We start from the raw sequence: 22,821 nt of genomic DNA on the forward strand, positions 1-22,821 counted from the left end.
TTGAATAGTACTTTCTGTCAATAAAAAATAATTAAAACTGAAAATTTATGGATTATATTCCAAATTCTGGAAAAGGTACTCCAGTCTTTCAGATCCTTTTGCCGTCATTTTTCTCACCCTCTCTGAAGTAATTCGAAGAGGATGGGGCTTCAGAAAAGGAAAAGAATATCATGATTATACATAATGTTGGAAGGCTGGAGTTGCAAATAGGATTAAGATATTGCTTGTTGCACAAAAATAAATACACAATACATCATATATCTATACATGAGTATATACAATATATACTCAAAGGTAAGGGAAAAGTTGCATTAAAATTCTCGATAAAGAATCATAGAATCATTTAGATTGGAAAAGACCCTTGAGTCCTTGATCCTTGAAGAGTTCATCGAGTCCGGGTGCAAACCCAACACTACCAAGTCCACCACTAAATTGTATCCCTGAGCGCCGCGTCTACGTGTCTTAAATACCTCCATGGATTGTGACTCAAAAGAGAGGAACATAAATAAGAACATAAAAGGAAGAGAAATAATAAAAAGCCCAAATCATTTCACTTAGTAATTGTGGAAGAGCTACATCTTTGATTTTTGTTTCACGTAGGATGGTTTGGATCCTAACTGGAGCAGTTCCTGATAACTGCAGTGACAGGAATCCAGGAAATATATTCCTAAGAAATTGAATGCTTAAGTCTTATCATGGCAGTATGTTGGTCATTATTCGAGTTGTAACCATCATAAGTATGCGTACTTGGACTTGCGCAATTGTTACTTACCTACACCAGTTGAAGAAGTTCACTGTCCTGGGCTGCTCACCTTTCTGTGCTCGTAGATAAGCAGTATGTTCTCTCTTGAGCAGCTGTAGTTCATGGCCCAGGTAATTAATAGTAACTGAGATGAACTGCACTGCATTGTGGACTGCAGCAGCTGATGTATTCCTGAGGAGAGCAGGCCTGATCTGAAGCTGGTAACCCTGACCAGAGGGGTGGGTTGGTATGTGGAGATGGCAGCCTCCTCAGCCACTGACACTGAGACTAACAGTGATTGCAAATTAGTCTTTTTAAACAGTTGAAAAGCAGTTGCGAAAAGTTGTTTGAGGGCACTTGGACAAATTTGGTCTCAAAGCTGATTTTTTTACTTTTTTTTCCTCTCTGATACTTTTTTACCTAGGATGTAAAATTCTAGGAGCAGACAACTTAGGTGATTACCTATATCATCTCAATAGCAAGATGACTTCAAGCTTTATTATCCTCATACCTTACAGTATCTTTTCTTGTTGTATTTCCTCATCTGAAGTACGGTGCTCAAGTTTAAATTTAATACTGTTGCAGCAAACATTAATAAAATCACTCATTTGGGTCCACAAAACATGAAAATGACCTAAATACTTGGCGTTTTCTGAACCTTTAAAAACACTTATGTTTGCGCTCGGGTTTTTTAAAGGTTTGCTTTTCTGCAGTTTTTGTTGTCTTTATAAAATCTTCTATGTTGACTTACACGTAGTTTTGCTACGCAAAAGGAAAAAACATTTTATTTTTATTACTTGCAGTATTTAAACTTTTGAAGCCATGGGAGTAAAGGTCCAGAGACCTCGTTGCTTTTTTGACATAGCCATCAACAATGTACCTGGTAAGAAAATCAAAATATCCATTCAGTAACATGATATTCATTAAGATACATCAAAATAATACAAATGCTAGTTAACTTCATAATATTCATAATAAAGATGGCTTTTTTTTTTCTAGCTGGAAGAGTTGTCTTTGAACTGTTTTCAGATGTGTGTCCAAAGACATGTGAGAATTTTCGCTGCCTTTGCACAGGTTTGTAGATTTTTAATTTTCTTTATAATTTTTAATGTAATAACACATTAGCTAGTTTGATGTCTGTTATTTTTCCTGAGACTTTCTTACACGTAAAAATAAGTACGTGAAATGTTGGTTCTTGGTATCTCTAGAGATTTAGCTGATTTCTCATATATATCAGATGTAGAATCAAAGCAGTTGTAGCTTTGGCTTAGTGTGTTGCAGGGAGTATATACTAATCAACTTTAAGAACAGACACAGTAAGCTGATTTTCTGTTACTAGCATAGATATTACTGTTCACATTATATAACATCATCCAGTCTTGAAAGGTAGCCAATAAGAGGTCAGTCGTGCAGACTTGCTCTTCAGTCTTATGATACTTTGAGGTATTTGGAAGGTATTGCTGGTATTCTTTTTTTTTTTTGGTGGTTTTTTTTTGTTGTTTTTTTTTTTTAAATTTTTCTTTGTTGATGGAGACTGGTGACTTCCACTCTGATTGAAATTCACATTATTTCTTGAACAAAATACTGAGAACATTCTCTCCTGGAGACATTTCTAAATGGAATCATTGTTCTGTGGACTGCATGATTTTGTTGAAAATGCTGACAGTTTAGCAAAACTTAAATTTATTATCACAAGAATAATTTTGTGACTACATAAATTGCATACATGCTTTCTGTCTTCAGGATTTTCTGCTTCCTTTCCTTCCAGCTCTGTTGTTTTTCAGGTCAAGGCCCTGTAGCTGTGATACTGAATCATTCAGCAATACTAATATGATTTGAATCAGGTGTGGGTGCATAATTACATTCAGATCAAGTTAGCTAGGACACTTAATGCACCATTCATGATGTCTGCAGGAATGCAGGTATCTGATCTGGCATTAGGTTTACTGACACAAAATCAGATTCTCAAAATTTGTTAACACATTTGAACCTTAAAGTGATTCTTTTTAATGGCTGTTAGTATGTTATCATGTGACCCTGACATTCTTGATCTCTTGTCAATTGCCCAAAAGTCAGATTTATTGCATAAAGGTGTTATTTTCTGCTACTGCTTTAAATTTTTGACTTGAAGTCTTTCAACAGCATTTCAGGTCAGGAACAAGTACTACTAAGTTCATACTAAGTTGATGACATTCAAAATCAAATTCAGATGCTGAACTACTTTTCCGCTTTAATGTATTTAAGAATAGTGAGAAAAATACATGGGCAGAGTGTTTATGATACTGGTCATCGGTGAATTCATTAAAATTTTTATTTGTTTACCTTACTCATTTTTTCAGGCAATTTTGAAAAGTATATGCTATCTTCTTAAAACAGGGATCAACAGCTCTGTTTTTCCCTGGCATACCCATGTTAGGCACATCCCGAGTTAGTGGAAGAGATACAGCTTCACATTTATGCAAGTTTCTATCAAAAGCATTTTTCTAGCTAGTCAGATCCGTATGGAGGCACCAGTCTGTTACAGATAAGTTGAAAGGCAACTGCCCTTGACAAAAGCTGATGATTTAATAGCTCAGAGTAAGATTATAGGAAGACACAGTCTAATGATTTGCCAGCACTGAGAGGAAGAGATCCTTTTCCTTCCAGCATGCTCCCACTGATTATCTTACTGTTACCTTGAGGTTGGCTGTGCTATTCACAGGACCCACCATGAGCCATTCATCTTGCTAACTCAGCAGAGACCTTATCTGTTTGAGGGTAGCAGGGAGAGTTGATAGTGTTGTAGCTGAAGCAGAGAGTCTGCTTACAGGTCTCGAGCACCAGAGATGACGTAAGGGAGGAAAATGGCAGTTGTAATGATGAGCAGGGGAGGGATTGAGATTCCCTCTCCTTCCCCCTGCCTCTTTGTTTTTATTATGAGCTTTTATGGTACCTTAACCTTGCCATGTTGTAACTGAAGATCTGAGTGTTTCTTGCATGCTTCTGAGCAATGCCAGTTACCTTAAACCTGAGCTGGCTGTTTAGTTTCAGTCAATCTACATGGAAGAGACCAGAGTTGTATACTAATGTCAGTAAGGAGTTCTTCCAGTATACCTGTAGAGACCGAAGGTAGTTTCTGCTCTGCTTTCTTAAATGCTAGTTTCTTGTTGGTATTACAGGTATGTGTCTGCCTGACTGTCGTGGTTTAACCTGGCAGGTAGCTAAAACAACCACACAGCCATTCGCTCACACCTCCCCTGCCCCAGCAGGATGTGGGAGAGAATCGGAAAAAAGGCAGGACTCATGGCTTGAGATAAAGACAGTTTAATGGGTCAGGGAAAAAAGGTAGTAACAATAAAAGAGTGTACAGAACAAGTGATGCACGACACAGTTGTTCATCAACTGCTGACTGATGCCCAGTTAGTTCCTGAGCCGTGGCGCATCCCCAAGCCAGCTCCCCCAATATGTATACTGAGCATGATGTCGTCTGGTACAGAATATCCCTTTGGCCCATTGAGGTCAGTTGTCCTGGCTGTGTCCCCTCCCAGCTTTTCGTGCACCCCCTGCCTTCTAGCTGGCAGGCCAGCATGAGAAGCTGAGCGGTTTGGGACTGCTTAGCAACAACTAAACACATCAGTATGTTATCGACATCATTTTCATCCCAAATCCAAACCACAGCACTGTACCAGCTATCAGGAAGAAAAATAACTATCCCAGCTCCAAACCAGGACATTCACAAGCTAATTTTTCAGACTTTAGTAGATGATTATGATTAAGCGCTTGCACAGCACTTTTTTGTAGTGGAGATTCTACAGGTACAGAGAGTAATTTTCGTGTTTGTTCCTCCTCTTCTCCTTTAGGTGAAAAGGGTACAGGAAAATCCACCCAAAAACCTTTGCATTACAAAAGTTGTCTGTTTCACAGGGTTGTGAAAGATTTTATGATCCAAGGAGGTGACTTCAGTGAAGGTATGATGTGAATCTTTGAAGAAAACTTTAATGCTTGTGTAATAGAACATTGCAGGAGTTCTGTGTTGCATCATTTACTTATATTAATTATTCTGTGATTCAGCTGCTTTTTTGTTTTTTTTCTGTGTAAGAACCTTCACGTTAAAACTTACAAACTTACCTGAACTTATACACATGCATGCACACACACACACTTTTGCTCCATTACCTCAGTACTCGGAGTACTAAGTGCTTTCTATTGAAATGTTTAAATGTAAGAGTAAAATATTATATCTGCTGCTGGGAAATAAAGAAAAAAGGGAGACTATAGCAGAATACATGGGAAAATACTTACTTGTTTTCCGAGTTTGCTCTGGGACTATGAAGATGCATCTTGATCTTCTTTGCCTATTTTGAAGAATAATGTCAGTAACTTGGATGCAGTTGGATCAGTATTTTATATTGTGAAGGACCTTACACACAATGTGATTCTCTTAATCACTAATTTAAGTTGTAACTGTCACTTTTCCTCTTCCAAGGAAATGGCAGGGGGGGAGAATCCATTTATGGTGGCTTTTTTGAAGGTAAGAGTTTTATCAGTCTACTCTATTTTGGTGTTACTATAAGCAATCACCTTTACATTCTGTAGTCTCTGTTCTGTAAACCTGAACTCAATTGTTTTTGTTAAGATTTTTGTCTGGTCTGAGAGGCCTTTGACTGTCCAGTTTAGGTTATTTTATTTTACTTTTAAAATGTGAACCTTTTTAATTAATGAAAAATGGAAAATTAACTCCTTTGTATTTGTCCATTTTACCAGACTTACATTTTTATAACTGTTTTTAAGCATACAGTTTTGGCTTGAGCAGCTAGCTGAAAGTTGGGGATTGTCTTTTCTTACAGTGAAAAGGAGAAAGGCGTAATGGAGTCAGGTTTCTTTGCAAATCTTTATTTAAAAGAACGCATAAGTCCCCGTTTTCCTGAACCGAAGAAGACTGAATGATGAAGAGGCCATCAGTTTTGTCACAGTCTTGGTTCTTTTTCAGTCAGTGTTGCAGAAGTACCACCTTTTCTGCACTCCAGTGTGTTTCTCAGCCTACGTTTGTCCAGAACGTAGTGGAGCATCTGTGTTTCTTGGAGCAGTTTTTGTATTACACCTAAACCCATGTGATGACTAGCTGCTACCGGCAGGAGTGATTGTTCTCCTCCCTTCTCCCTGCCACTTTAACATTGTTTTTTGTCTGAGCTTGCAGCTAGTATTCAAAAGAATCATTCACTATTTTATTAGGGCCAGGCTGAAATTTTACGTCAGACCTTGAGCTGAATCAACAGTTTGCAACTGCCAAAAGAGAGAGGAGGTCTTACCTTGCCCTGACTCTCATTCAGATCAAACTTTCAGCTGATTCAGCTTGCTAAAATGCCCAAAGACTATTGCAGCAAAAAAATGTATTTATTTCTGTATTAATGAGTGGACCCAATTCAATAATTTCGCAAGCATCACAACCAACACAAATGGCTGGGTTTAAGGAAATGTATGGTTGGGGAGATTGAAGAAGGAGCAAAACCTCTACCTGCCTTCTGGCAGTTGCAAGCTGGCTGTTCAACTCAGCCACAGTATGAAACTGAATTCGTGGGAGTTCTTGCTTTTGTGGATCCCTTAACCAGCTCACTCACCATAGGATTAGATTAACACTTGATGCTATGCCAGGAAGCAATTGAACAGGTGACTGGAGAGTGAGTGGGCATTTCACTTTCCCTGCCAGTGGCAGTGTGTGATGTGAAACCATAGCCTTACAGATAGCGTACTTTTCTTCTTTGTTAATGCTTGCTCCTGCAAGCTGTATCTAAACAATATTGAGCAAACTTCTTCTGTCTGAAGAGTTTGGATGCCCCAACAGCCTTTATGATGTTTTGGGAAAGGAAGGAGATAGGATAATCTCTTACAGATATCTTAAATGAAGAATAGTGATTACATTTCACAGTTTCATTGGGATTTGAACGGCTGTGATGATTTGCTTATCAGAAGTAGGATTCATTGAAGTTAAACTTACTTTCTTAATGACCAGCTTGCTAAGTTTGCCTGTGCGTCTGACAGACAAACAGAAACTGTTTGGGATTGCTATCAAACTGGATATCCACATGTATTAAATAATAAAACAACAAAACTGCCTGAAATTGAGTTTATTAATAGTTAATGCACAGCTAAAAACTTACTCTGCTCCAAAGAGACAGTAATCAGTATGTGCAGAATAGAAAGAGCAACAACTTGAAATGATGAGCGTCTCTGCTAATGTTGGTAGGAAACAAATATCTTGAACAAAAATACTCAATTTTTGAGTTTTTTCTCAGGCTATAAACCATTAATTCATATTTCTCCTTATTAAATGGCATTATTTAGAATGGAAGGAATAATATATTTCAAAAATTGCTATTATTTTGCATCTGTTTTTAATACAACTTTTTGCTGAAGTGACTAGCAGATTTATGTAGTAAGGATGAGCGTGCTTAGATTATACCATTTATCTAAGCATATATGGTATATTTAAAGTAACTGAAGACACTTTCTTTAGATGAAAGCTTTGCTGTAAAGCACAACAAAGAATTTCTACTTTCAATGGCCAACCGAGGGAAAGATACAAATGGTTCACAGTTCTTTATGTAAGTACTGTACTGCCTGATTTCTGATTATTTTCTAATGTATAGAGGTTATTTGCAGTTTTCCTGCTCTGAGACATTTGTCTTAATTTTTATATCTGTTCCTGGTAGTATTTGTATAATTTAATAAATACAATACTTATTATATCCTATATGAGGATGCTGTCTAAAAATTTATGTGCACTTTTGTTTGTTCAATAAAATGTGATAGTCAAGGTAATGAATTGAATAGGTAGTTCAAAGTATAAAACATTAAATACTTTTAACTGCACACAAACTTATAATAATATATATTGGTTTTGTTCACTTTTATTAGTTCACTCAAAATAACTTTTACCTTATGTGTATAAGACATGCTTCAAATGCTGACTTCTTTCCACTAATATTGACTTTGTTTTTTTCTTTAAATTGAAATCTGGAAACAACAGAACTACTAAACCTACGCCTCACTTAGATGGGTAAATATCTTTTATCTTCTTATGTTTGTTTGGGAACGAACTTGGGAAAATAAAGTACTAAGAATTCTTACTTTTGTTTAAATTCTTCAGACATCATGTTGTTTTTGGACAAGTCATCTCAGGTCAGGAAGTTGTGAGAGAAATAGAAAACCAGAAAACAGATGCATCTAGTAAACCATATGCTGAAGTACGCATACTGAGTTGTGGAGAGTTAATTCCAAAATCCAAAGGTAAAGTTGAACTGTACATTTACATAGACGCAAACTATGAGGTAATTTTGCTCATTTTCTTCCCCATTGGTTGCTTATAAAAATATTTAGAAACTTATTTGTGATGGATGGAGGGGCAATTGGTGAAAAGGTGAATAACACTGCAGGACAGTTTGTCTTCTAAAAAATTTAAAAGGTGTTGATGCAGAAGACGTCAAAGAAACGTGATATATGCTTTCTTCAAAGCTTCTCCTGTCTTGGATTTCCTTATACTAGGTAAATTTTAGTCCAAAGCTGGCAAGTACTTGTCCCATAGAAAGTACAGTGCTATGTTAAGAAGATTTATGTCACTCTGACTTTATTTGATAACTACTGCTTTTTTTGCAGGTATTGAACTTATTTCAAGTTTCTTTCAGGTAAATCCTCAGAACAGGCACTTAGAGTAGAAAAGCCTGGAATTGCCTTTTAGAAGATATACTTAGTTAGTTACTATATTCTTAAACAGGAGCATGACAGAACCTGCCTTTCTTTCTGGAAGGGATTCCCTGCTCTGCCATTCCAGAGCTGATTATGGTATTGGAGATTGGATTCTGCTTCCCTTACAAAATAAGACTCAATCTAAGATGTTGCTGTCACTGTGGATAATGTTATTAGAGGAAATCCAGGACACATGTTTGGTAGGAACTGTGACAGAGATCATCATGCTTTTTCATTCATGGCACCTTTTGCTGACACCTACTGTGAAGGGTTGTACCAAGGATGTTGAAACACAAGACAAGAACAATTGCTTCTTTGGCCTATGGAAAATACAGGCATTCAAACCTGAGCTTCTTAGTTTTTCCTCTCCCTTTTGATGCAGTTCTGTATTCACCTGTTGTGATGTCTAGCAGAATGACTTTGGAGTCTGAAGTGCTCTCTTCAATACCTCAGAATTCCAAGCAATCTTACATTATGGCTCCTGACTTCTCAAAGGTTCTGGAACTTCTTAGATTAACTCATAAGTCACCCTGTGTGTTAGGGCATAATTTTATTTTTCTGGACAGTACTCAGGAGCATGGTATCATCTGTTAGAAAATACATGGGTGACATAGATTAGAAAATAAAATAATACAGCTACAGAATGGGTGAAGCTAGTGGGTGAGACACCCACTGTGTATATATGTCTCCCATGGTTTGCCACACTCCCTTTTTAGTGCACTCCAGAACACTTGAAATTGAAGGACTGAAGTCTGATAAAAGCCATTGGGCAGGGCTTTAAAGTACCTGTCATCAAAAGAGCGAATAAAAGAAATACAAAATGTTTTTTTCCTTTAACTTGTCCTAAAAGAGAACAGGCTTTTGGAAAGATCTGACTGTCTGGTCCTACCCATTTGTCTGTGTCCTTGTAACTCTTTGCCTTAGTACTGCTAGGATCCTGGAGACTCTGTTTCCTGTAGCTGGTCTGGTGTGCCACAGAGGGAAATTGGTGTCAGGGCAATAGGATAGCCCACTTAACTGACTATAAGGCACAGTACTAGGTAATGGTGAGTAGGAGTTTTTGGAGAACAAGAGGCTTTAGGCATCAGAATTGGACAGGTGGAAGGCAGAGCTGAGTGCAGGGAGATGTGGGCCCTAATGCAGAGCCACCTTGATGAAGGTGCTGCTTGACAGACCATGATGGAGAACCTGGTGAGTGGAGAATCCTGCTATTGAACTGGAAAATATCTGTAGGACCTGCAAAGGAAAATCCACAGCTACCGTGGGAGATGATAACATGGCTGGAACTGTTTGCTAAATGCACAATGTGGAACCACTGATGAGCTGTGCTGACCTGAGGCAGTGGAGATAGGAGGAACAGTTTGCCATCACATCAGCAGAAGGAAATTTGCCAAGCTGCAGTCCAAAGCTGACAAGTGGAGCAGGAGAGGCCCTTGGACCTGTCAATATACGGAGAAGGCCAGGGAGTCCAAGATAGGAGGAGAAGTTTCTGGGAAGTGAGCAATGTCATGGAAGATCATCAACAGAGAGTAAGCTAACAGTGCAACTGTTCGTAGCACATTACTGTGGGAGGCAAAAGGGAACTGATACTGTGAAATATGAGGCAGTTACTGGAGGAGACTGCTTGTAAGAATTTGTTGTTAAGACAAAGGAATAAGGAGGTTGCCCGTGAGGGAGGTATAATGGCAAATTTCTGTGGGAGAGTACATTATCATAGCAAGGGAGGCTTAAACTAAAATACTGTATAAGTTTGTTTGGTAGGCAAAGTAAAGGAAGGAATTCAACAAGTCTTTATGGAATGAAAATAGAACTGATACTTCTTGGGTTTAGCAGGGAGGCCAAGATGGCACTTGCAGAAGGAATCACAGTAGAAGTTAGGCGCTTAATATGAATGTTTTTCTCTTAGGTTAAAGCTGAGGAAAGGCCATCAGATTTTGGGGTATCATGATAAATATCCAGATTAAGTGCTTTATGAAGGAAGCAAATCTATCTCTTTTGTAGAGAAGAATTGGGTTTATTTAAGGATAAGTGGATGATGACTTGACTGAGCTAACTTACTATGTGAATTGAATGATACAGCAATCACAATTGTAATATTGCAGAAGCTTTCACCTGGGATTGGAGAGGATGATCACCTAGAAAAGTGGAGTGTTTGTCATCTTTTCCTTTGTGTTTTTTTTTCTTTTTTTATATTCCTTAAAGCTGGAGGAGTTAGTGAAAATGAATGAGTGAAGCTAAATTATAAAAGAAGAATCTCTCTGACCAAATGGTATTATTTTTAGAAAATCTTAAAAGTTCCAGGGAAAATCCTGGGGGGGTGGAGAAGACAGCTGAGTATTAAGCCAGTATTTAGAAAGGTCATTATGGACTAGCTAAACTAATATAATTCTTTAAGAAAATTAATATTATGTTACTTGTTCCACAGTTTTTCTTACGACAAATGGGTATTTGACACCAGTTGACAAAATTTTGCAGAAGAGGGTCTAGTCAAACAAGTCTGGCTGCATTGTTTGAGATCATGACTTTGGTTAATCAAAGGTATATCTGGGATGTTTTCAAGAATGTAAGACGCTGACATTCTGATTCAAAACCAAACGAAAACATTAAATGGCTTTGTGCATTGGTGAGTTTTTAACAAGAGCCTCTAATGAAGATTTCTCATGAAAAGTGTATTTCTAGGGGATTTTGCACAGAGCAGTACTAGGCTTGATTCATGATCTCCATTGATGTTAGATGTCCCTGTAAAATCACTGCTCCTAAAAGTGTGCTTTCTGTAATTAAAGCAAACTATGTCTGCCTTCATAATTCATCAAAGAACAATATTGTAATTAGGTCATTCTATGAGTACAATTTCTTAAAAAAAAAAAGTATCAGTACAAATTATCAAGCACTGATACAGAGTAAAAAGTTACATGTTTAGGAATCATGAAATATCTATGGAATAAGAGCAGTCTTAGAAAGTGGTGATTCTGGTAAGTCACATCTTACCTGGACTTTTGATTTGTGTCTCCTCCCTTGCCTCTTTTCCTACGCATTCAATGCTTAGAGTGCTTATTTCTTCTGCAAGTTTGTTACACATCATTGTTAGCCCCCTTTTCACAAACTGGTTGCTATGAACAGTTGTTTCAGACTTTTCTGTTCCAGATTACTTTTTTTCTTCCTAGTGAACTGGCCACTAGGTATAAACTGTTTTGGCATTAGCTGGAACAGTTCAAAGTAAAGCTGGAGATGGCTTTTTTTTTTTCTTTCCCCCTTCCTCTGCTCTTGGAGTTGTGTGGTTGTCTACAAAAACATCTATGGCCAGAGGCATTTGTGATACAGGACTCCTAGCAGTAACAATGTCATCTGATCAACAAGAATCAAGTATGGTTGTGTTCCCTAATGCGTATCTCTGAGGACTTAGTTACTGTGTATAATTTTCGCTGTAAGAAACAGTGGGTCTGTAATCAAGCAGTAAAAGACCTAATAGGAACCCATGGCAAATAATTGAAGTAAGACACATGCAAAATAAAAAAAAAATCTGACACACTGAACAGCAGGGTGATTAAACATTGGAGAAAATGATGCGGGAAAATACCTGTCTAAATGTCCTAACTAGAGGTACCTTCTTTTTGGAGATTGCTGTAGTCCAACACAGGTTATTGGACTTGATATAAGGTAACTATTTGAGTGTCACTGCTGTGAATTACAAGATGAGATCATCTGTTCTGACTTCTGTTCCTGAGCCTGATTGCTTTCTGGCCAGGTCATTTCTTTATTTCAAGTCCAGGAGTCTGATATCGTGGGGCTAATGTAAGACTTCCTACAGTCCATAACAAGCTGAGATGCAGCGAGTGCTTGGCTGTGCCATGCAGCGTGGTCACATAATTCATGAAGTTTGGCAAATACTATAGGTCACAGTGAATGGAGTAGGAAGTGATTTATCTGTTTCAGATGTGGTCGTAAGTTGAAACCTGATCCTGAAGTTGAGCTGGAACAGTTGGACTGTAAATAGAAGTCTGTTGCTTTGTCGCTGACCTTCATGCTGTGGGATTGGTTTCATTTGTTGTTGTGATCTGTAATTGGCCAGCACCAGGTTGGTTTAATATTCAAAATGGCATTTGCTGCTGGACAGAGATACGTGTCACCAGAAAGTATATCCAAAACCTCCTGCCCAATATTCTGTCTTTGCTGTGTAAACAGTTCTGGGCTTTTTGGTGTGTTCTTTGGTGTGTTTTTGCCTTTTTTTTTTTTCTTTCTGTCATTTCACTCCCTACCTGCCACATGATTTCCCAAATACACCTGCCATTGATGTTATTTGCTCTATGTTAAGAATCACATTATGTTTTTTGAGGCAGTTGCTCACTAACTCACCCCCATTTCTATCTATTACTTACTCATTTTAAAGTAGTAACTATAGCATATATAAACTTGTTGCAAGAATGCAGTTAAAACTGTCACAGTCGTTTTTGACACACTTTAAACAGATGCAGGAGGGACAAAATACATGAAATAACTGTTTATTGATGCCTTATTCGTACATTTCTGAAATTGAGCTTGGAGACATCTTGATTTGCCTGGTAGAAAGTAGTATAGTGCAGTATAGTTGTTGTTTTGAATGGGCCAAAACCAAAAGTGTTGAATAGATAAGAAGCATTTGAAAGTGTCTTGGGACTTGGAAATTAACTTTTTTAATACTTTTTCTGTTTGTGGTATTTAGAGTTCAGGTGAGATTCCCCTTTTTGTTTTGGTGTCACCAGGCCTATATGAAACCAGGCTCCTTTGATTGAAATTAATTTGGAAACTGTTCAGTTTTCTTTTGTAAATATGTACTTGTTATACTGTGCAGATTTATACATATTTAAACAATCTAAAACTGATGTAAAAATATTACAGAGACTTTTCATTAAATATAGTGCTTTAATAAGGATTTTGAGCAAAAGTTTGAGAAAAGGTATCTCGGTCTGGACCAACAAGGGAAATAAAAAATATAATGAGACCTGTCTTCTGGAAGCATTGTGCAAGAAGCTCTAAAAGCATTTGATCAGAACCAGCTGATACCAGTCAGCAGGCTGTCCTAAAGGGGTGAGACAACTTGCTAGTTTATACTATACCCAGAAATGATGAGAAGGCTAATATGATCTGTGAAGTACAGAGGTTGTGTTGCAGTTGGTTGTCAGGCTTTTCTTAGCCTGTGTGTAGGCTTGTGAGTAAACACCTAGAAAACACTAGGAAAACAGTCACTGTAGAAGTCATACAGGTATGACTTGTCTGTGATGCTAGTCTGAAAAATTTATGCAATTTAGTGCAATGGGATTAAATTTCATCCACTCTACCATTGTGGTGATTCAGCAATGTTAGAAGGAGAAAAAATTATCCATAAAGAGTAAGACCACAGAAAGGGAGGCCATGCTTAGTTGTTTCTGCTGAGATTTTTATGCACCATTTATCTGATCCACTGTTGCCTGCATTAAGCCTCAGCTAGCTTGCTGTCATCCAGATCTTTTATCTCAGCCAATTCTTTTGGAAGCAAGTGTTCTGCATCACTGTGAAGAAGAAACCTTTCACCACTGTATATTATCACTGCATTCTGAATAGGAGATGTGACAGTGGGATACTGGATTGCTACAAAAGACATGTTGGCTTACATAGATGATCTAATGCTACCAGCTAATACTTCACTGAAGATAAAGAACAATACTGCCTTTAGTTTTCATTATGGATATTGTTGTGAAAACACTGAAACAATACTGAAGACTGCTGATAGATCTAGAACATCCATGCATCACAGTCTACAGCCAGAAGGTGTTCTGGGCAAGACATGGTAGATGAAAAGACGGGTTGACAGGAGTAAAATATGACAACTTCATGTATTTGAGATTTCACTGTTTTATGTTCAATAACTATATACAAAACAAAAGTTCATATTAAGAGCTGATGCTATGAATGAGAGTTTAACTATTGCTTCTCTGAGAAATGCTGACTCTCTTCTCCATTAGGAACCCATAACTGTCTCTCTCTGCAGTTGGTATAATATATCTGCACTTAACTTTACTACTCTAAAGCATACACAGTTACGTCTGATTTCCAAGAGGCAATATGAAGTTCTCACAGCACATCATCTATCATAAAGAAGTTGCCTGAAGTGCAACTGGAAGTGTGTTTTGGGCAACTGTGGATCTGTCCTGACTGATTTTTACCATTTTAGCCCACATGAGAATTTTTTTTTCCTCATTAAGTCAGTGAGAAGTACTAGCTTATTATTACAAATAATGCATCACTAAGTATTATGCTAAGACTCATCCCCAGGACTCACTTTTATTCTCTTCTCTGACCAGTTTAGCAAGGAATTTTATGTAAGTTTTAGTGATTTTGATCATCCTTGAAAAACTTCTGCGTCCCATCATGGAGTTTTGCAAAAATGAGATCAAGTTAGTGTTGAATTTGAGAATTTCCACACTGAGCTTATGTGATTGCAGTTACAGAACCACAGAGTGGTAGGGGTTGGAAGGGACGTCTGAAGATCATCTGGTCCAACCCCCCTGCCAAGGCAGGATCACCTAGGGCAGGTTGCACAGCAACGCATCCAGTTCGGTTTTGAACGTCTCCAAAGAAGGAGACTCCACAACATCTCTGGGCGGCCTGTTCCAGTGCTCCGTCACCCTCACAGTAAAGAAGTTTTTCCTCATGTTGAGGTGGAACTTCCTGTGCTGCAGTTTAATACCCATTGCCCCTCGTCCTATCACTGGGCACTACTGAAAAGAGACTGGCTTCATCCTCCTGACAGCCACCCTTCAGATATTTATAGACATTGATAAGGTCCCCTCTCAGCCTTCTCTTCTCCAGACTAAACGGCCTCAGGTCTCTCAGCCTTTCCTCATACGAGTGGTGTTCCAGTCCCGTAATCATCTTTGTAGCCGTCTGTTGGACTCTCTCCAAAAGTTCCCTGTCTCTCTTGAACTGGGGAGCCCAGAACTGGACACAATACTCCAGATGAGGCCTCACCAGTGCAGAGTAGAGGGGGAGGATAACCTCTCTTAACCTGCTGGTCACACTCTTCTTAATGCACCCCAGGATACCATTGGCCCTCTTGGCCACCACGGCACATTGCTGTCCCATGGAGAACTTACTGTCTACCAGGACTCCAGGGTCTTTCTCCATGGAGCTGCTTTCCAGCAGGTCAACCCCTAACCTGTACTGGTTCAAGATATCTACTATCTGTACTGGTGTACAGATGCCTACTGCTAACTCTCAAGAGTCAGTCAAGTCGGTAGTACCTGTTAAACAGTTGGAGAATCTAATATTGGTAATTCTAAAAATTTATATACTGCTCCATTAAATAGCCACCTGTATTTTCAGAAGGGCAGTTACCAGATCTGCTCTTCATATAAGTGTTTCCTCAGCCTCAAGTTCTCTACATGAGTATCGCCTTTTTTTTTGTCTTCAGATTGCTAATCTGTTTATATAAAATTAAAAGAATTGATTTTTGAAATGACTGCATGCTAGAAGTTGAATAGCTGTTAATAGATACTTCTTAGTATTTGGTACTGCTGCCACTTGAGCTTTTTTTCTGGACACCTGTAAGTGTGGTGTATGATGACAGATTGCCAGCAGGGAACTCTGAAATGGAATTTTTCTTCCCATCTGTATATACAAAATAAAGGCTGTTCATAAGTAAAAAGCTGGTTAATAATCTAATTCTTTGAAGTTCTTGAAATCTTTTATTGTCTGGCACTTGAGTTATTGCAATACCCAAGAGGACTTTCTGTAGAGCATGGACAAAAATCATCTAATAGGAAAGTTGTTATAACATATTTTTACTTTTTTTTTTTAAACAAGAGTTTCTCTAATTACTTGTGTTAATTATTTTATAACAATGATACAAAACAGCTAAGTAAAAATTGCATCATCTTATTGGGCACAAGTGGAAGCCAATAGAAGAAATGCTTGGCTAGACAGCTGAATTTCTCTTTAATAGAAAACAAAAAGCTTAGGTTATTGACGAGACATCTTTATGTTTTCTGCTATGTGAAAACATTGTGTTCTCTGTGTCTGAATAGTTTTCAGATGCAGACAGGGTACATAGTCATAATCTTGTCTTGGGAGCCTAACGTTTTCCCTTTTTACTTAACTATTTTGTGGAGGAGAAGAGCAGGGGTTAGGGGGTTGCATTTAAACTGCTTGTATGTTGATGTAGGTCAAATAATATCTCTGTGAACCATGAATTCTTTGGATAGAGCAAGCTATTAAAAGCTGTGCTAAATAGGCTAATACTTTCAGCTAGGATTCATACACAGTTTTAAAATCTATTTCTGTCTCTGATCTGAAGCCTATTCTAAGGTCCTAACAGGTGTTGTCCTAAAATATGGATTGTTTGCTGTGACGAGGAAACAGGCTGTTTGGACATTAGTTTGGGGGTTTTTCGGTATATTTTTCTTCAGCTTAATGGTGAAGGTTCTGTTTCTTCTGTCTGTGGCTGTAGTATGTTGTGTAGTGAATGATGGGCTATCTTTGCAGTTTGCAATGGAAAAATAAAATAATATTTGATGCTAACTAGAGAAGTCAACTACAGCAGTCTGAAGACAACCACTGCGCTTTTCTGGATTTTCTGTTAGAAAGCCTGATACAAATTTTCTAACATACTTGAAGAGTATTCATACCATTTAACTGATTTACCTTAAGTGTCATAACTCGGAAGCCTAGACTTCCTTTAGTGAAGTTTTCGTAGGTTGTTTTTTTTTTTTTTAGTGTGTGTGTATATATGTATTTTTTTTTTTTTTTCAAATTAGTGTGACTCCAAAATCACTTCTAATAGTTTAAGTAGGTCTCAGATAAGTTAAAGGGCATAAAAAGGTGTGGTTGTTCTTGGATTATTTCTTGTCAGACTAATATCAAGTTGCCAATAAGTTGCTGATGTGGCTGGCTGCTCCAGCAGCCACATGAGGAATGAGGAAGTACGTAATTAAGGACTAGCCTGCTTTTTAGCAGGGTTCCTTTTCATACCAGATTAAGTTATTTGTATCTTTCTGTTAAAAACGAAAAAAACCCAGCCAAAAAAAGCTAACCCAAACAACAAACAACACATGATGAGCTGGTGGATTAGGACTGTTCCCTGAGCATGGTTTCACTTAGCGAGAAGGTTGGTTATTTGAATCTTCCCTCTGAGCTAAATTCAGTGAGTAATCAGTTTAGTCTACACCACTTATTTTCATTTTCAAAAGTTCTCTTGTTTCCGATTTGAATAGATTTTATGTGACATCAGGTTAAACCTGAAGCCAAAGAAATTTTATTTCATAAACACTTACTAAAGAAATTGTAAATAATTATTCATACGTAGCTTATGTTGTATAAAACATCATCTGAAAACTTACATAGTTCTACAAGTTCTTGATAGTGTAAATTTGATAGTTTAGAGCTTTGTAAATATAAAATGCTGGGAATTTTTTAGGTATTTCTAGACATGTCCTTTACTGCACTTAAGAGAAACAGTGTTTTCTCCAAAATTTCAATTTGTTCTTAAGTATTTTGATTAAGTAGTCTCATGACACAACTATAAGAAGCTCAGGCAGATACTTAATATGTTGATTTTTCTAAGTTTTATTTAGAAGTGTTTCATGTTAAAATGTGTCTTTGCTATTCTGACTTAAAGCCAAGAAAGAAGAAAAGAAGAGACACAAGTCATCTTCCTCATCCAGTGACTCGGAAAGTTCAAGTGATTCAGAATCATCTTCTGATTCATCATCGGATTCTGAGAGTGCTTCAGAAGAGAAATCTAAAAAACGAAAAAAGAAACATAAGAAAAATTCCAAGAAACATAAGAAAGAAAAGAAAAAGAGAAAGAAAAGCAAGAAAAGGTCCGTTTTGAGATTTTTTGGTTTTGCTACATGTACTTGATATAGCACCATTTTCTTGTCCTATAACTACAGAATAATATTCTGTAAATAGTAAAGTAGGTATTTTGAAGTTTGGGAGACAATCGGTTTCCATATATACAAGCTTAAATTTTTCTGATGATGGCAAAGGACAGTGTCCATGTGCATACGTGCTGCAGCTTGTAAAGGAGTGAAGGAATGGACTAAGACATATATATATTTGGCTTGAAAGTTTCAGGAGTGCTTCATTTGAAATGGGTGGTGATAGCTTGTTTCCCTAAATTCTCTTCGGAACAATTCCATTTAAATTATATGCGGTGGCACTTAAGAGAATGTAGTATGCAGGAATAAAAGCAAAACTAAACAAAATTAATAAATGAACATACTTAACATTGTAAGTTAAGTAAACAGTCTTGCTGTTTCCTGGGAAAATAATAAAACTCAAAAGGCACTCTTGCTTCTGAAAATGTTATTTCTAATCTAATAGTTTTGCTTATAGTTCAGCATGAAATACAAGTCGTGTGAGTGCAAGTCATGTTTTTCTAAGCAAGAAATGTTCACTTAGGGCAATGCTGCCTAAACATTGTTTCTATGCAAGTAAGCCCATTTTGCACAAGTTTGTTTATACCAGCTGCTTGGAATTACAATAGTTTGTAGCCAGTTACATCCGCTAATGTAAAATCTGAGTTTTACTCTCTTGATAGTGATTTTAAAAGGAAATAAATCTTTAAAAAAAGCTGTATCTAAATAGAGAGAAAATGTATGTTCAGTGTTGCACCATTGGAATTTGTAGATTAAGAAATCTTGGTCAGAAATCTACTGCAGTTGCACATTTTGGAGCAAAGATATAGGGGAAAAAAATACCTGCTTCTGAAATAGCTCTGTTTCCTGTGGTATCATTGTGTATTGAATTAAGAGAATTTCTGAATTATTTAAATAGATTGAAAGGTCTTCCCTCATGCAAATATCTCACTTGAAGTGTAAATATTTTTTTTATATAAAAATAAAGCTCATCCAGTGAAAGTGAAGATGAAAACCCTGAAGCACAGCCATTATCTACTGTCCGTCCTGAAGAAATTCCTCCTATACCTGAAAACCGGTTCCTGATGAGGAAAAGTCCTCCTAAAGCAGATGAGAAAGAGAAAGAGAGGAAAAGCAGAGAGAAAGAAAGAGAAAGGTAATAATCTGTTTTGAGTCTGACTACACGCTGACAGTGGTATGGTCATGTTAATGTTTTAGGACTCTAATGTTAAGTGAGTCCTTTCCTTATTAAACAGTTGCACATTGTGAGCATTGCTGGATGAAAAATGGCAACTGTTGTCTTTGTCCCAGAAGAAAGGCTTCGTCTTTGAAAATGGTTTCAGTGAATGAAAAATTTAAAAACACTGATTGAAGAAAAAGAAAGTAAAATGCATTGCAGTTTAATTTGGAATTTATTTGAACTGTCCAATCTGAATCTATAATTTCTTCTTCTTTCAAAAATGGAAAAACCTGGAAATCTTGTAAAATCTTTTGTAGTCACAAAATCTGAAGTTTTTACTGTGTGGTTGTTACTGTCTGCACTGATAATAACAAAATAAAATGTGCCTTTTCATCTAGTTCAATTTCTGAAGAGGTTTTAAAATTGATTTTATTTTCTCTTTCCTTCTTTCTTTGATGTTATAAACAATATCACTGTTTTAAAATTATTTTTAGTAATCTGTCGAATTCACAGTCAACGTACCAGAGGAGGCTGTTAGTGACCAGATCTGGAAGGAAAATAAAAGGAAGAGGACCAAGGGTAAATGTTTACAATCTGTTCTCCAAAATAAATAAGGTGGTAGCACAGTCCTACTGCTGGTGTTACAAACCATTTTCATTAGGATGGTTGATTTTAAAAAAAAAAACAGAATTTATGTGCGTCATACTTGATTTGGGGACTGGGGCTTGAAGGAAGACAACAAGGCAAATTAAGTTAATTTCCTGTTTGCATATTGAGTTTGTTTGAAGGAGGGGAGGAAGAACAACAGAAAATGCTGTGTTTGTGTTACTGCAATACTCTGTGAATTAGTGAATGGAATTAGTGAATGGAATTAGCTCAGAAAGGATTCTAGCGAATACCAGAACCAGTATAACATGAGTACCAGGAATGTGGGGAAGACTTTCTCCCCTTTTCGGCAGGGGGGAGCTGTCATGTTAGTTCTTCCAATTTTGTGAAGCCATATGCTATGCAGTACTTGTAGCAAATGTTTTTAGCAACTGAAGTCTCTATCCCCCAAATTGTTAATAAAAACCTTAAAAAGTGTGACATACTGTTTTTGTGTTGCTTGTCAAAGCTAAGAAAAATTTTCATTGCTAGAAAAGTGAGTTGCATTTGTGCTAATTAAAAGCAACAGGAGAACACCTCTCAGCAGAGTACAAAAATCCTGAAATAGAAGTTACCTTAAAAATAATTATTTGATTAGACATTTGTATTCCTGCTTTAGCTGAATGTCCAATACATTTTTCAGCAAGTTAATAACTTGTCAATGTAAACTTGGTATTTGTGAATTGTCATGTTAGGTGCTGTGTAGAATCAACCACTAGGGGTAAACATCTTGCTTAGCTATCACAGCATGTGAAATTCAAACTTACACCCAATTTTCTCTTTTTCACTTCAAGCGTTATCGGACACCTTCCAGATCCCGGTCAAGAGATCGATTCCGACGCAGTGAAACTCCTCCACATTGGAGGCAAGAAATGCAAAGAGCTCAAAGAATGAGAGTGTCTAGTGGAGAAAGATGGATAAAAGGGGACAAGTAAGATTATTTCTTTCCAGAGTACATGCACTGAAACTTTTTTATATATTAAATAATATCTGTCATCTTAGATTTTCAATTACAGTTACTTCCAAAAAACCAGGGCACTGATTTGGTTATCCCATTATTTAACTGTGTCTGATTTTAATCATGCTGCTGTGAATATATATAGTGGTTAAGGTAGATGACCTAATGTTATTTAAGTTTCTGTTGTGAAGCTGTCTCACTTCTGACTTAATTTTTCAGAGTGGAGGGGGTTAAAAATACTTTTTAAATTGTATCTTTCTCTCTCCAAGGAGTGAAATAAATGAAAACAAGAAAGATAATCAAAAAAGCCCAGGAAGAGGAAAAGAGAGAAAAATATCAGACCACAGACAAGTTTCTGAAAGTCCAAGCCGAAGAGGGGAAAAAGAGAAGAAAAAAGATCACAAATCCAGCAGTAAAGACAGGGAGTCAAGAAGGAATTCTGAAAAAGATGACAAGCATAACAAAAGCAAGGCCAAGAAAAGAGCTAAATCTAGAAGCCATAGTAAAAGCAGAGAGAAATCAAAAAGTAAAGAAAGAGACTCTAAGCACAGTAGGCATGATGAAAAGAGAATAAGGTCAAGAAGCAAAGAGAGAGACCATGAGAAAGGTAGAGAAAAAGAAAAACGCTATGATTCTAGAGGGAGAGATAAAGACAGAAGTAGGAGCAAGGAGAGAAGTAAAAGGGCAGGCTCAAGAAGTAATGAACAAGATCATAGGAAGAGTAAAGACAGGGAGAAACGTAAGTCAAGAAGCAAAGAGCGTGAGCATGCTAGAGGAAAACATAGTTCCAGCAGTAGAACAAGGGATCGAAGCAAAAGCCGTGATAGGGGTAGGAGAGGAAGATCAAGAAGCAGAGACAGAGATCGCAGTAGGAGTAAAGACTATTCAAGGAATAGAGATAGAGAAACAAGAAGAAGAGGAAGATCAAGAAGCAGAGAAAGGAGAGGTACACCAGATAAATACAGAGGAAGAGAAAATAGGAGGAGGAGAGAATCAAGGAGCTCAGAGAGGGAGGAAAGTCAAAGCAGAAACAGAGAGAGATATTCAAATAGAGAAAGTAGAAGTTCATATAAGAGGAACGATACTGAAAGCCAAAGGAAGAGGCGTTCAAAAAGCCGTGAAAGTAGCAGTCCTGAATCCAGTAAAGATAAGAAGTCTAGTAGAGATCAGGATAGAAGTCCAGACTCAAAAAAGAGACCAAGTAGCAAAGAGAGAGAATCAAAAAAATCCTATTCACGCAGCAGTAAAGAAAAGGAAAAGACCAGATCCTCAGCAGAAAAAGAAATAAACCAAAAATCAAAGAGTCAGGAAAGAGATCATGCCCCTAGTAAGGATAAAAAGTCTGATCATGAAACAAGTCCTGGAACAGATGACGACAGGCATGGATGAGTTTGTGGACTTAATGTTTCCATTGTCTCAGAGTTTTAGAGACATTTTGGGGAACGCCTTTTTTAAGATGTGGACTTCAGTTTGGTCTTTTGATAATCTAAAACCTGGATCATTTGTACTGCTAAAGTTTTAATAAACTTGAAATGAAAAACAAATCATATGTGTAATACAGTGTGCTGTGTTTGAAATATTTCATTGGTTTATGTATCCTTCTTGTCTGTTGGCAGCTAGAAAGGTAACTTCTATGCCGCATTTGTTTTTTACCTGGTGAACTTTGTTTAGTGTGAACAATGGCTGCCTGTGAAGAAACTTG

The 22,821-nt window shown here is 37.3% G+C and overlaps 1 protein-coding gene across 1 annotated transcript; it reads left to right on the forward strand.

Moving 5' to 3' along the window:
• Positions 1-1,637: 1,637 nt before the first annotated feature.
• Positions 1,638-22,520, forward strand: PPIG (peptidylprolyl isomerase G). The gene is made up of 11 exons (XM_082001843.1): positions 1,638-1,816; positions 4,582-4,689; positions 5,208-5,252; positions 7,236-7,323; positions 7,749-7,778; positions 7,869-8,008; positions 18,093-18,297; positions 19,325-19,492; positions 20,011-20,095; positions 20,956-21,092; positions 21,389-22,520. Exons 1-11 carry the CDS (start codon positions 1,690-1,692, stop codon positions 22,506-22,508), a joined length of 2,253 nt encoding a protein of 750 aa, XP_081857969.1. The 5' UTR covers positions 1,638-1,689; the 3' UTR covers positions 22,509-22,520.
• Positions 22,521-22,821: the final 301 nt, after the last annotated feature.

Source organism: Phaethon aethereus, assembly GCF_964289735.1.
Source record: "Phaethon aethereus genome assembly, chromosome: 6".
NCBI lineage: Eukaryota > Metazoa > Chordata > Aves > Phaethontiformes > Phaethontidae > Phaethon > Phaethon aethereus.

Coding starts and splice junctions, on each gene's coding strand:
- PPIG (XM_082001843.1), top strand. CDS start 1,690: ATGCTAGTTAACTTCATAATATTCATAATAAAGATGGCTTTTTTTTTT. Junction 4,690..5,207: donor AGGAGGTGACTTCAGTGAAG/GTATGATGTGAA, acceptor TCCTCTTCCAAG/GAAATGGCAGGGGGGGAGAA. Junction 8,009..18,092: donor GTTAATTCCAAAATCCAAAG/GTAAAGTTGAAC, acceptor TCTGACTTAAAG/CCAAGAAAGAAGAAAAGAAG.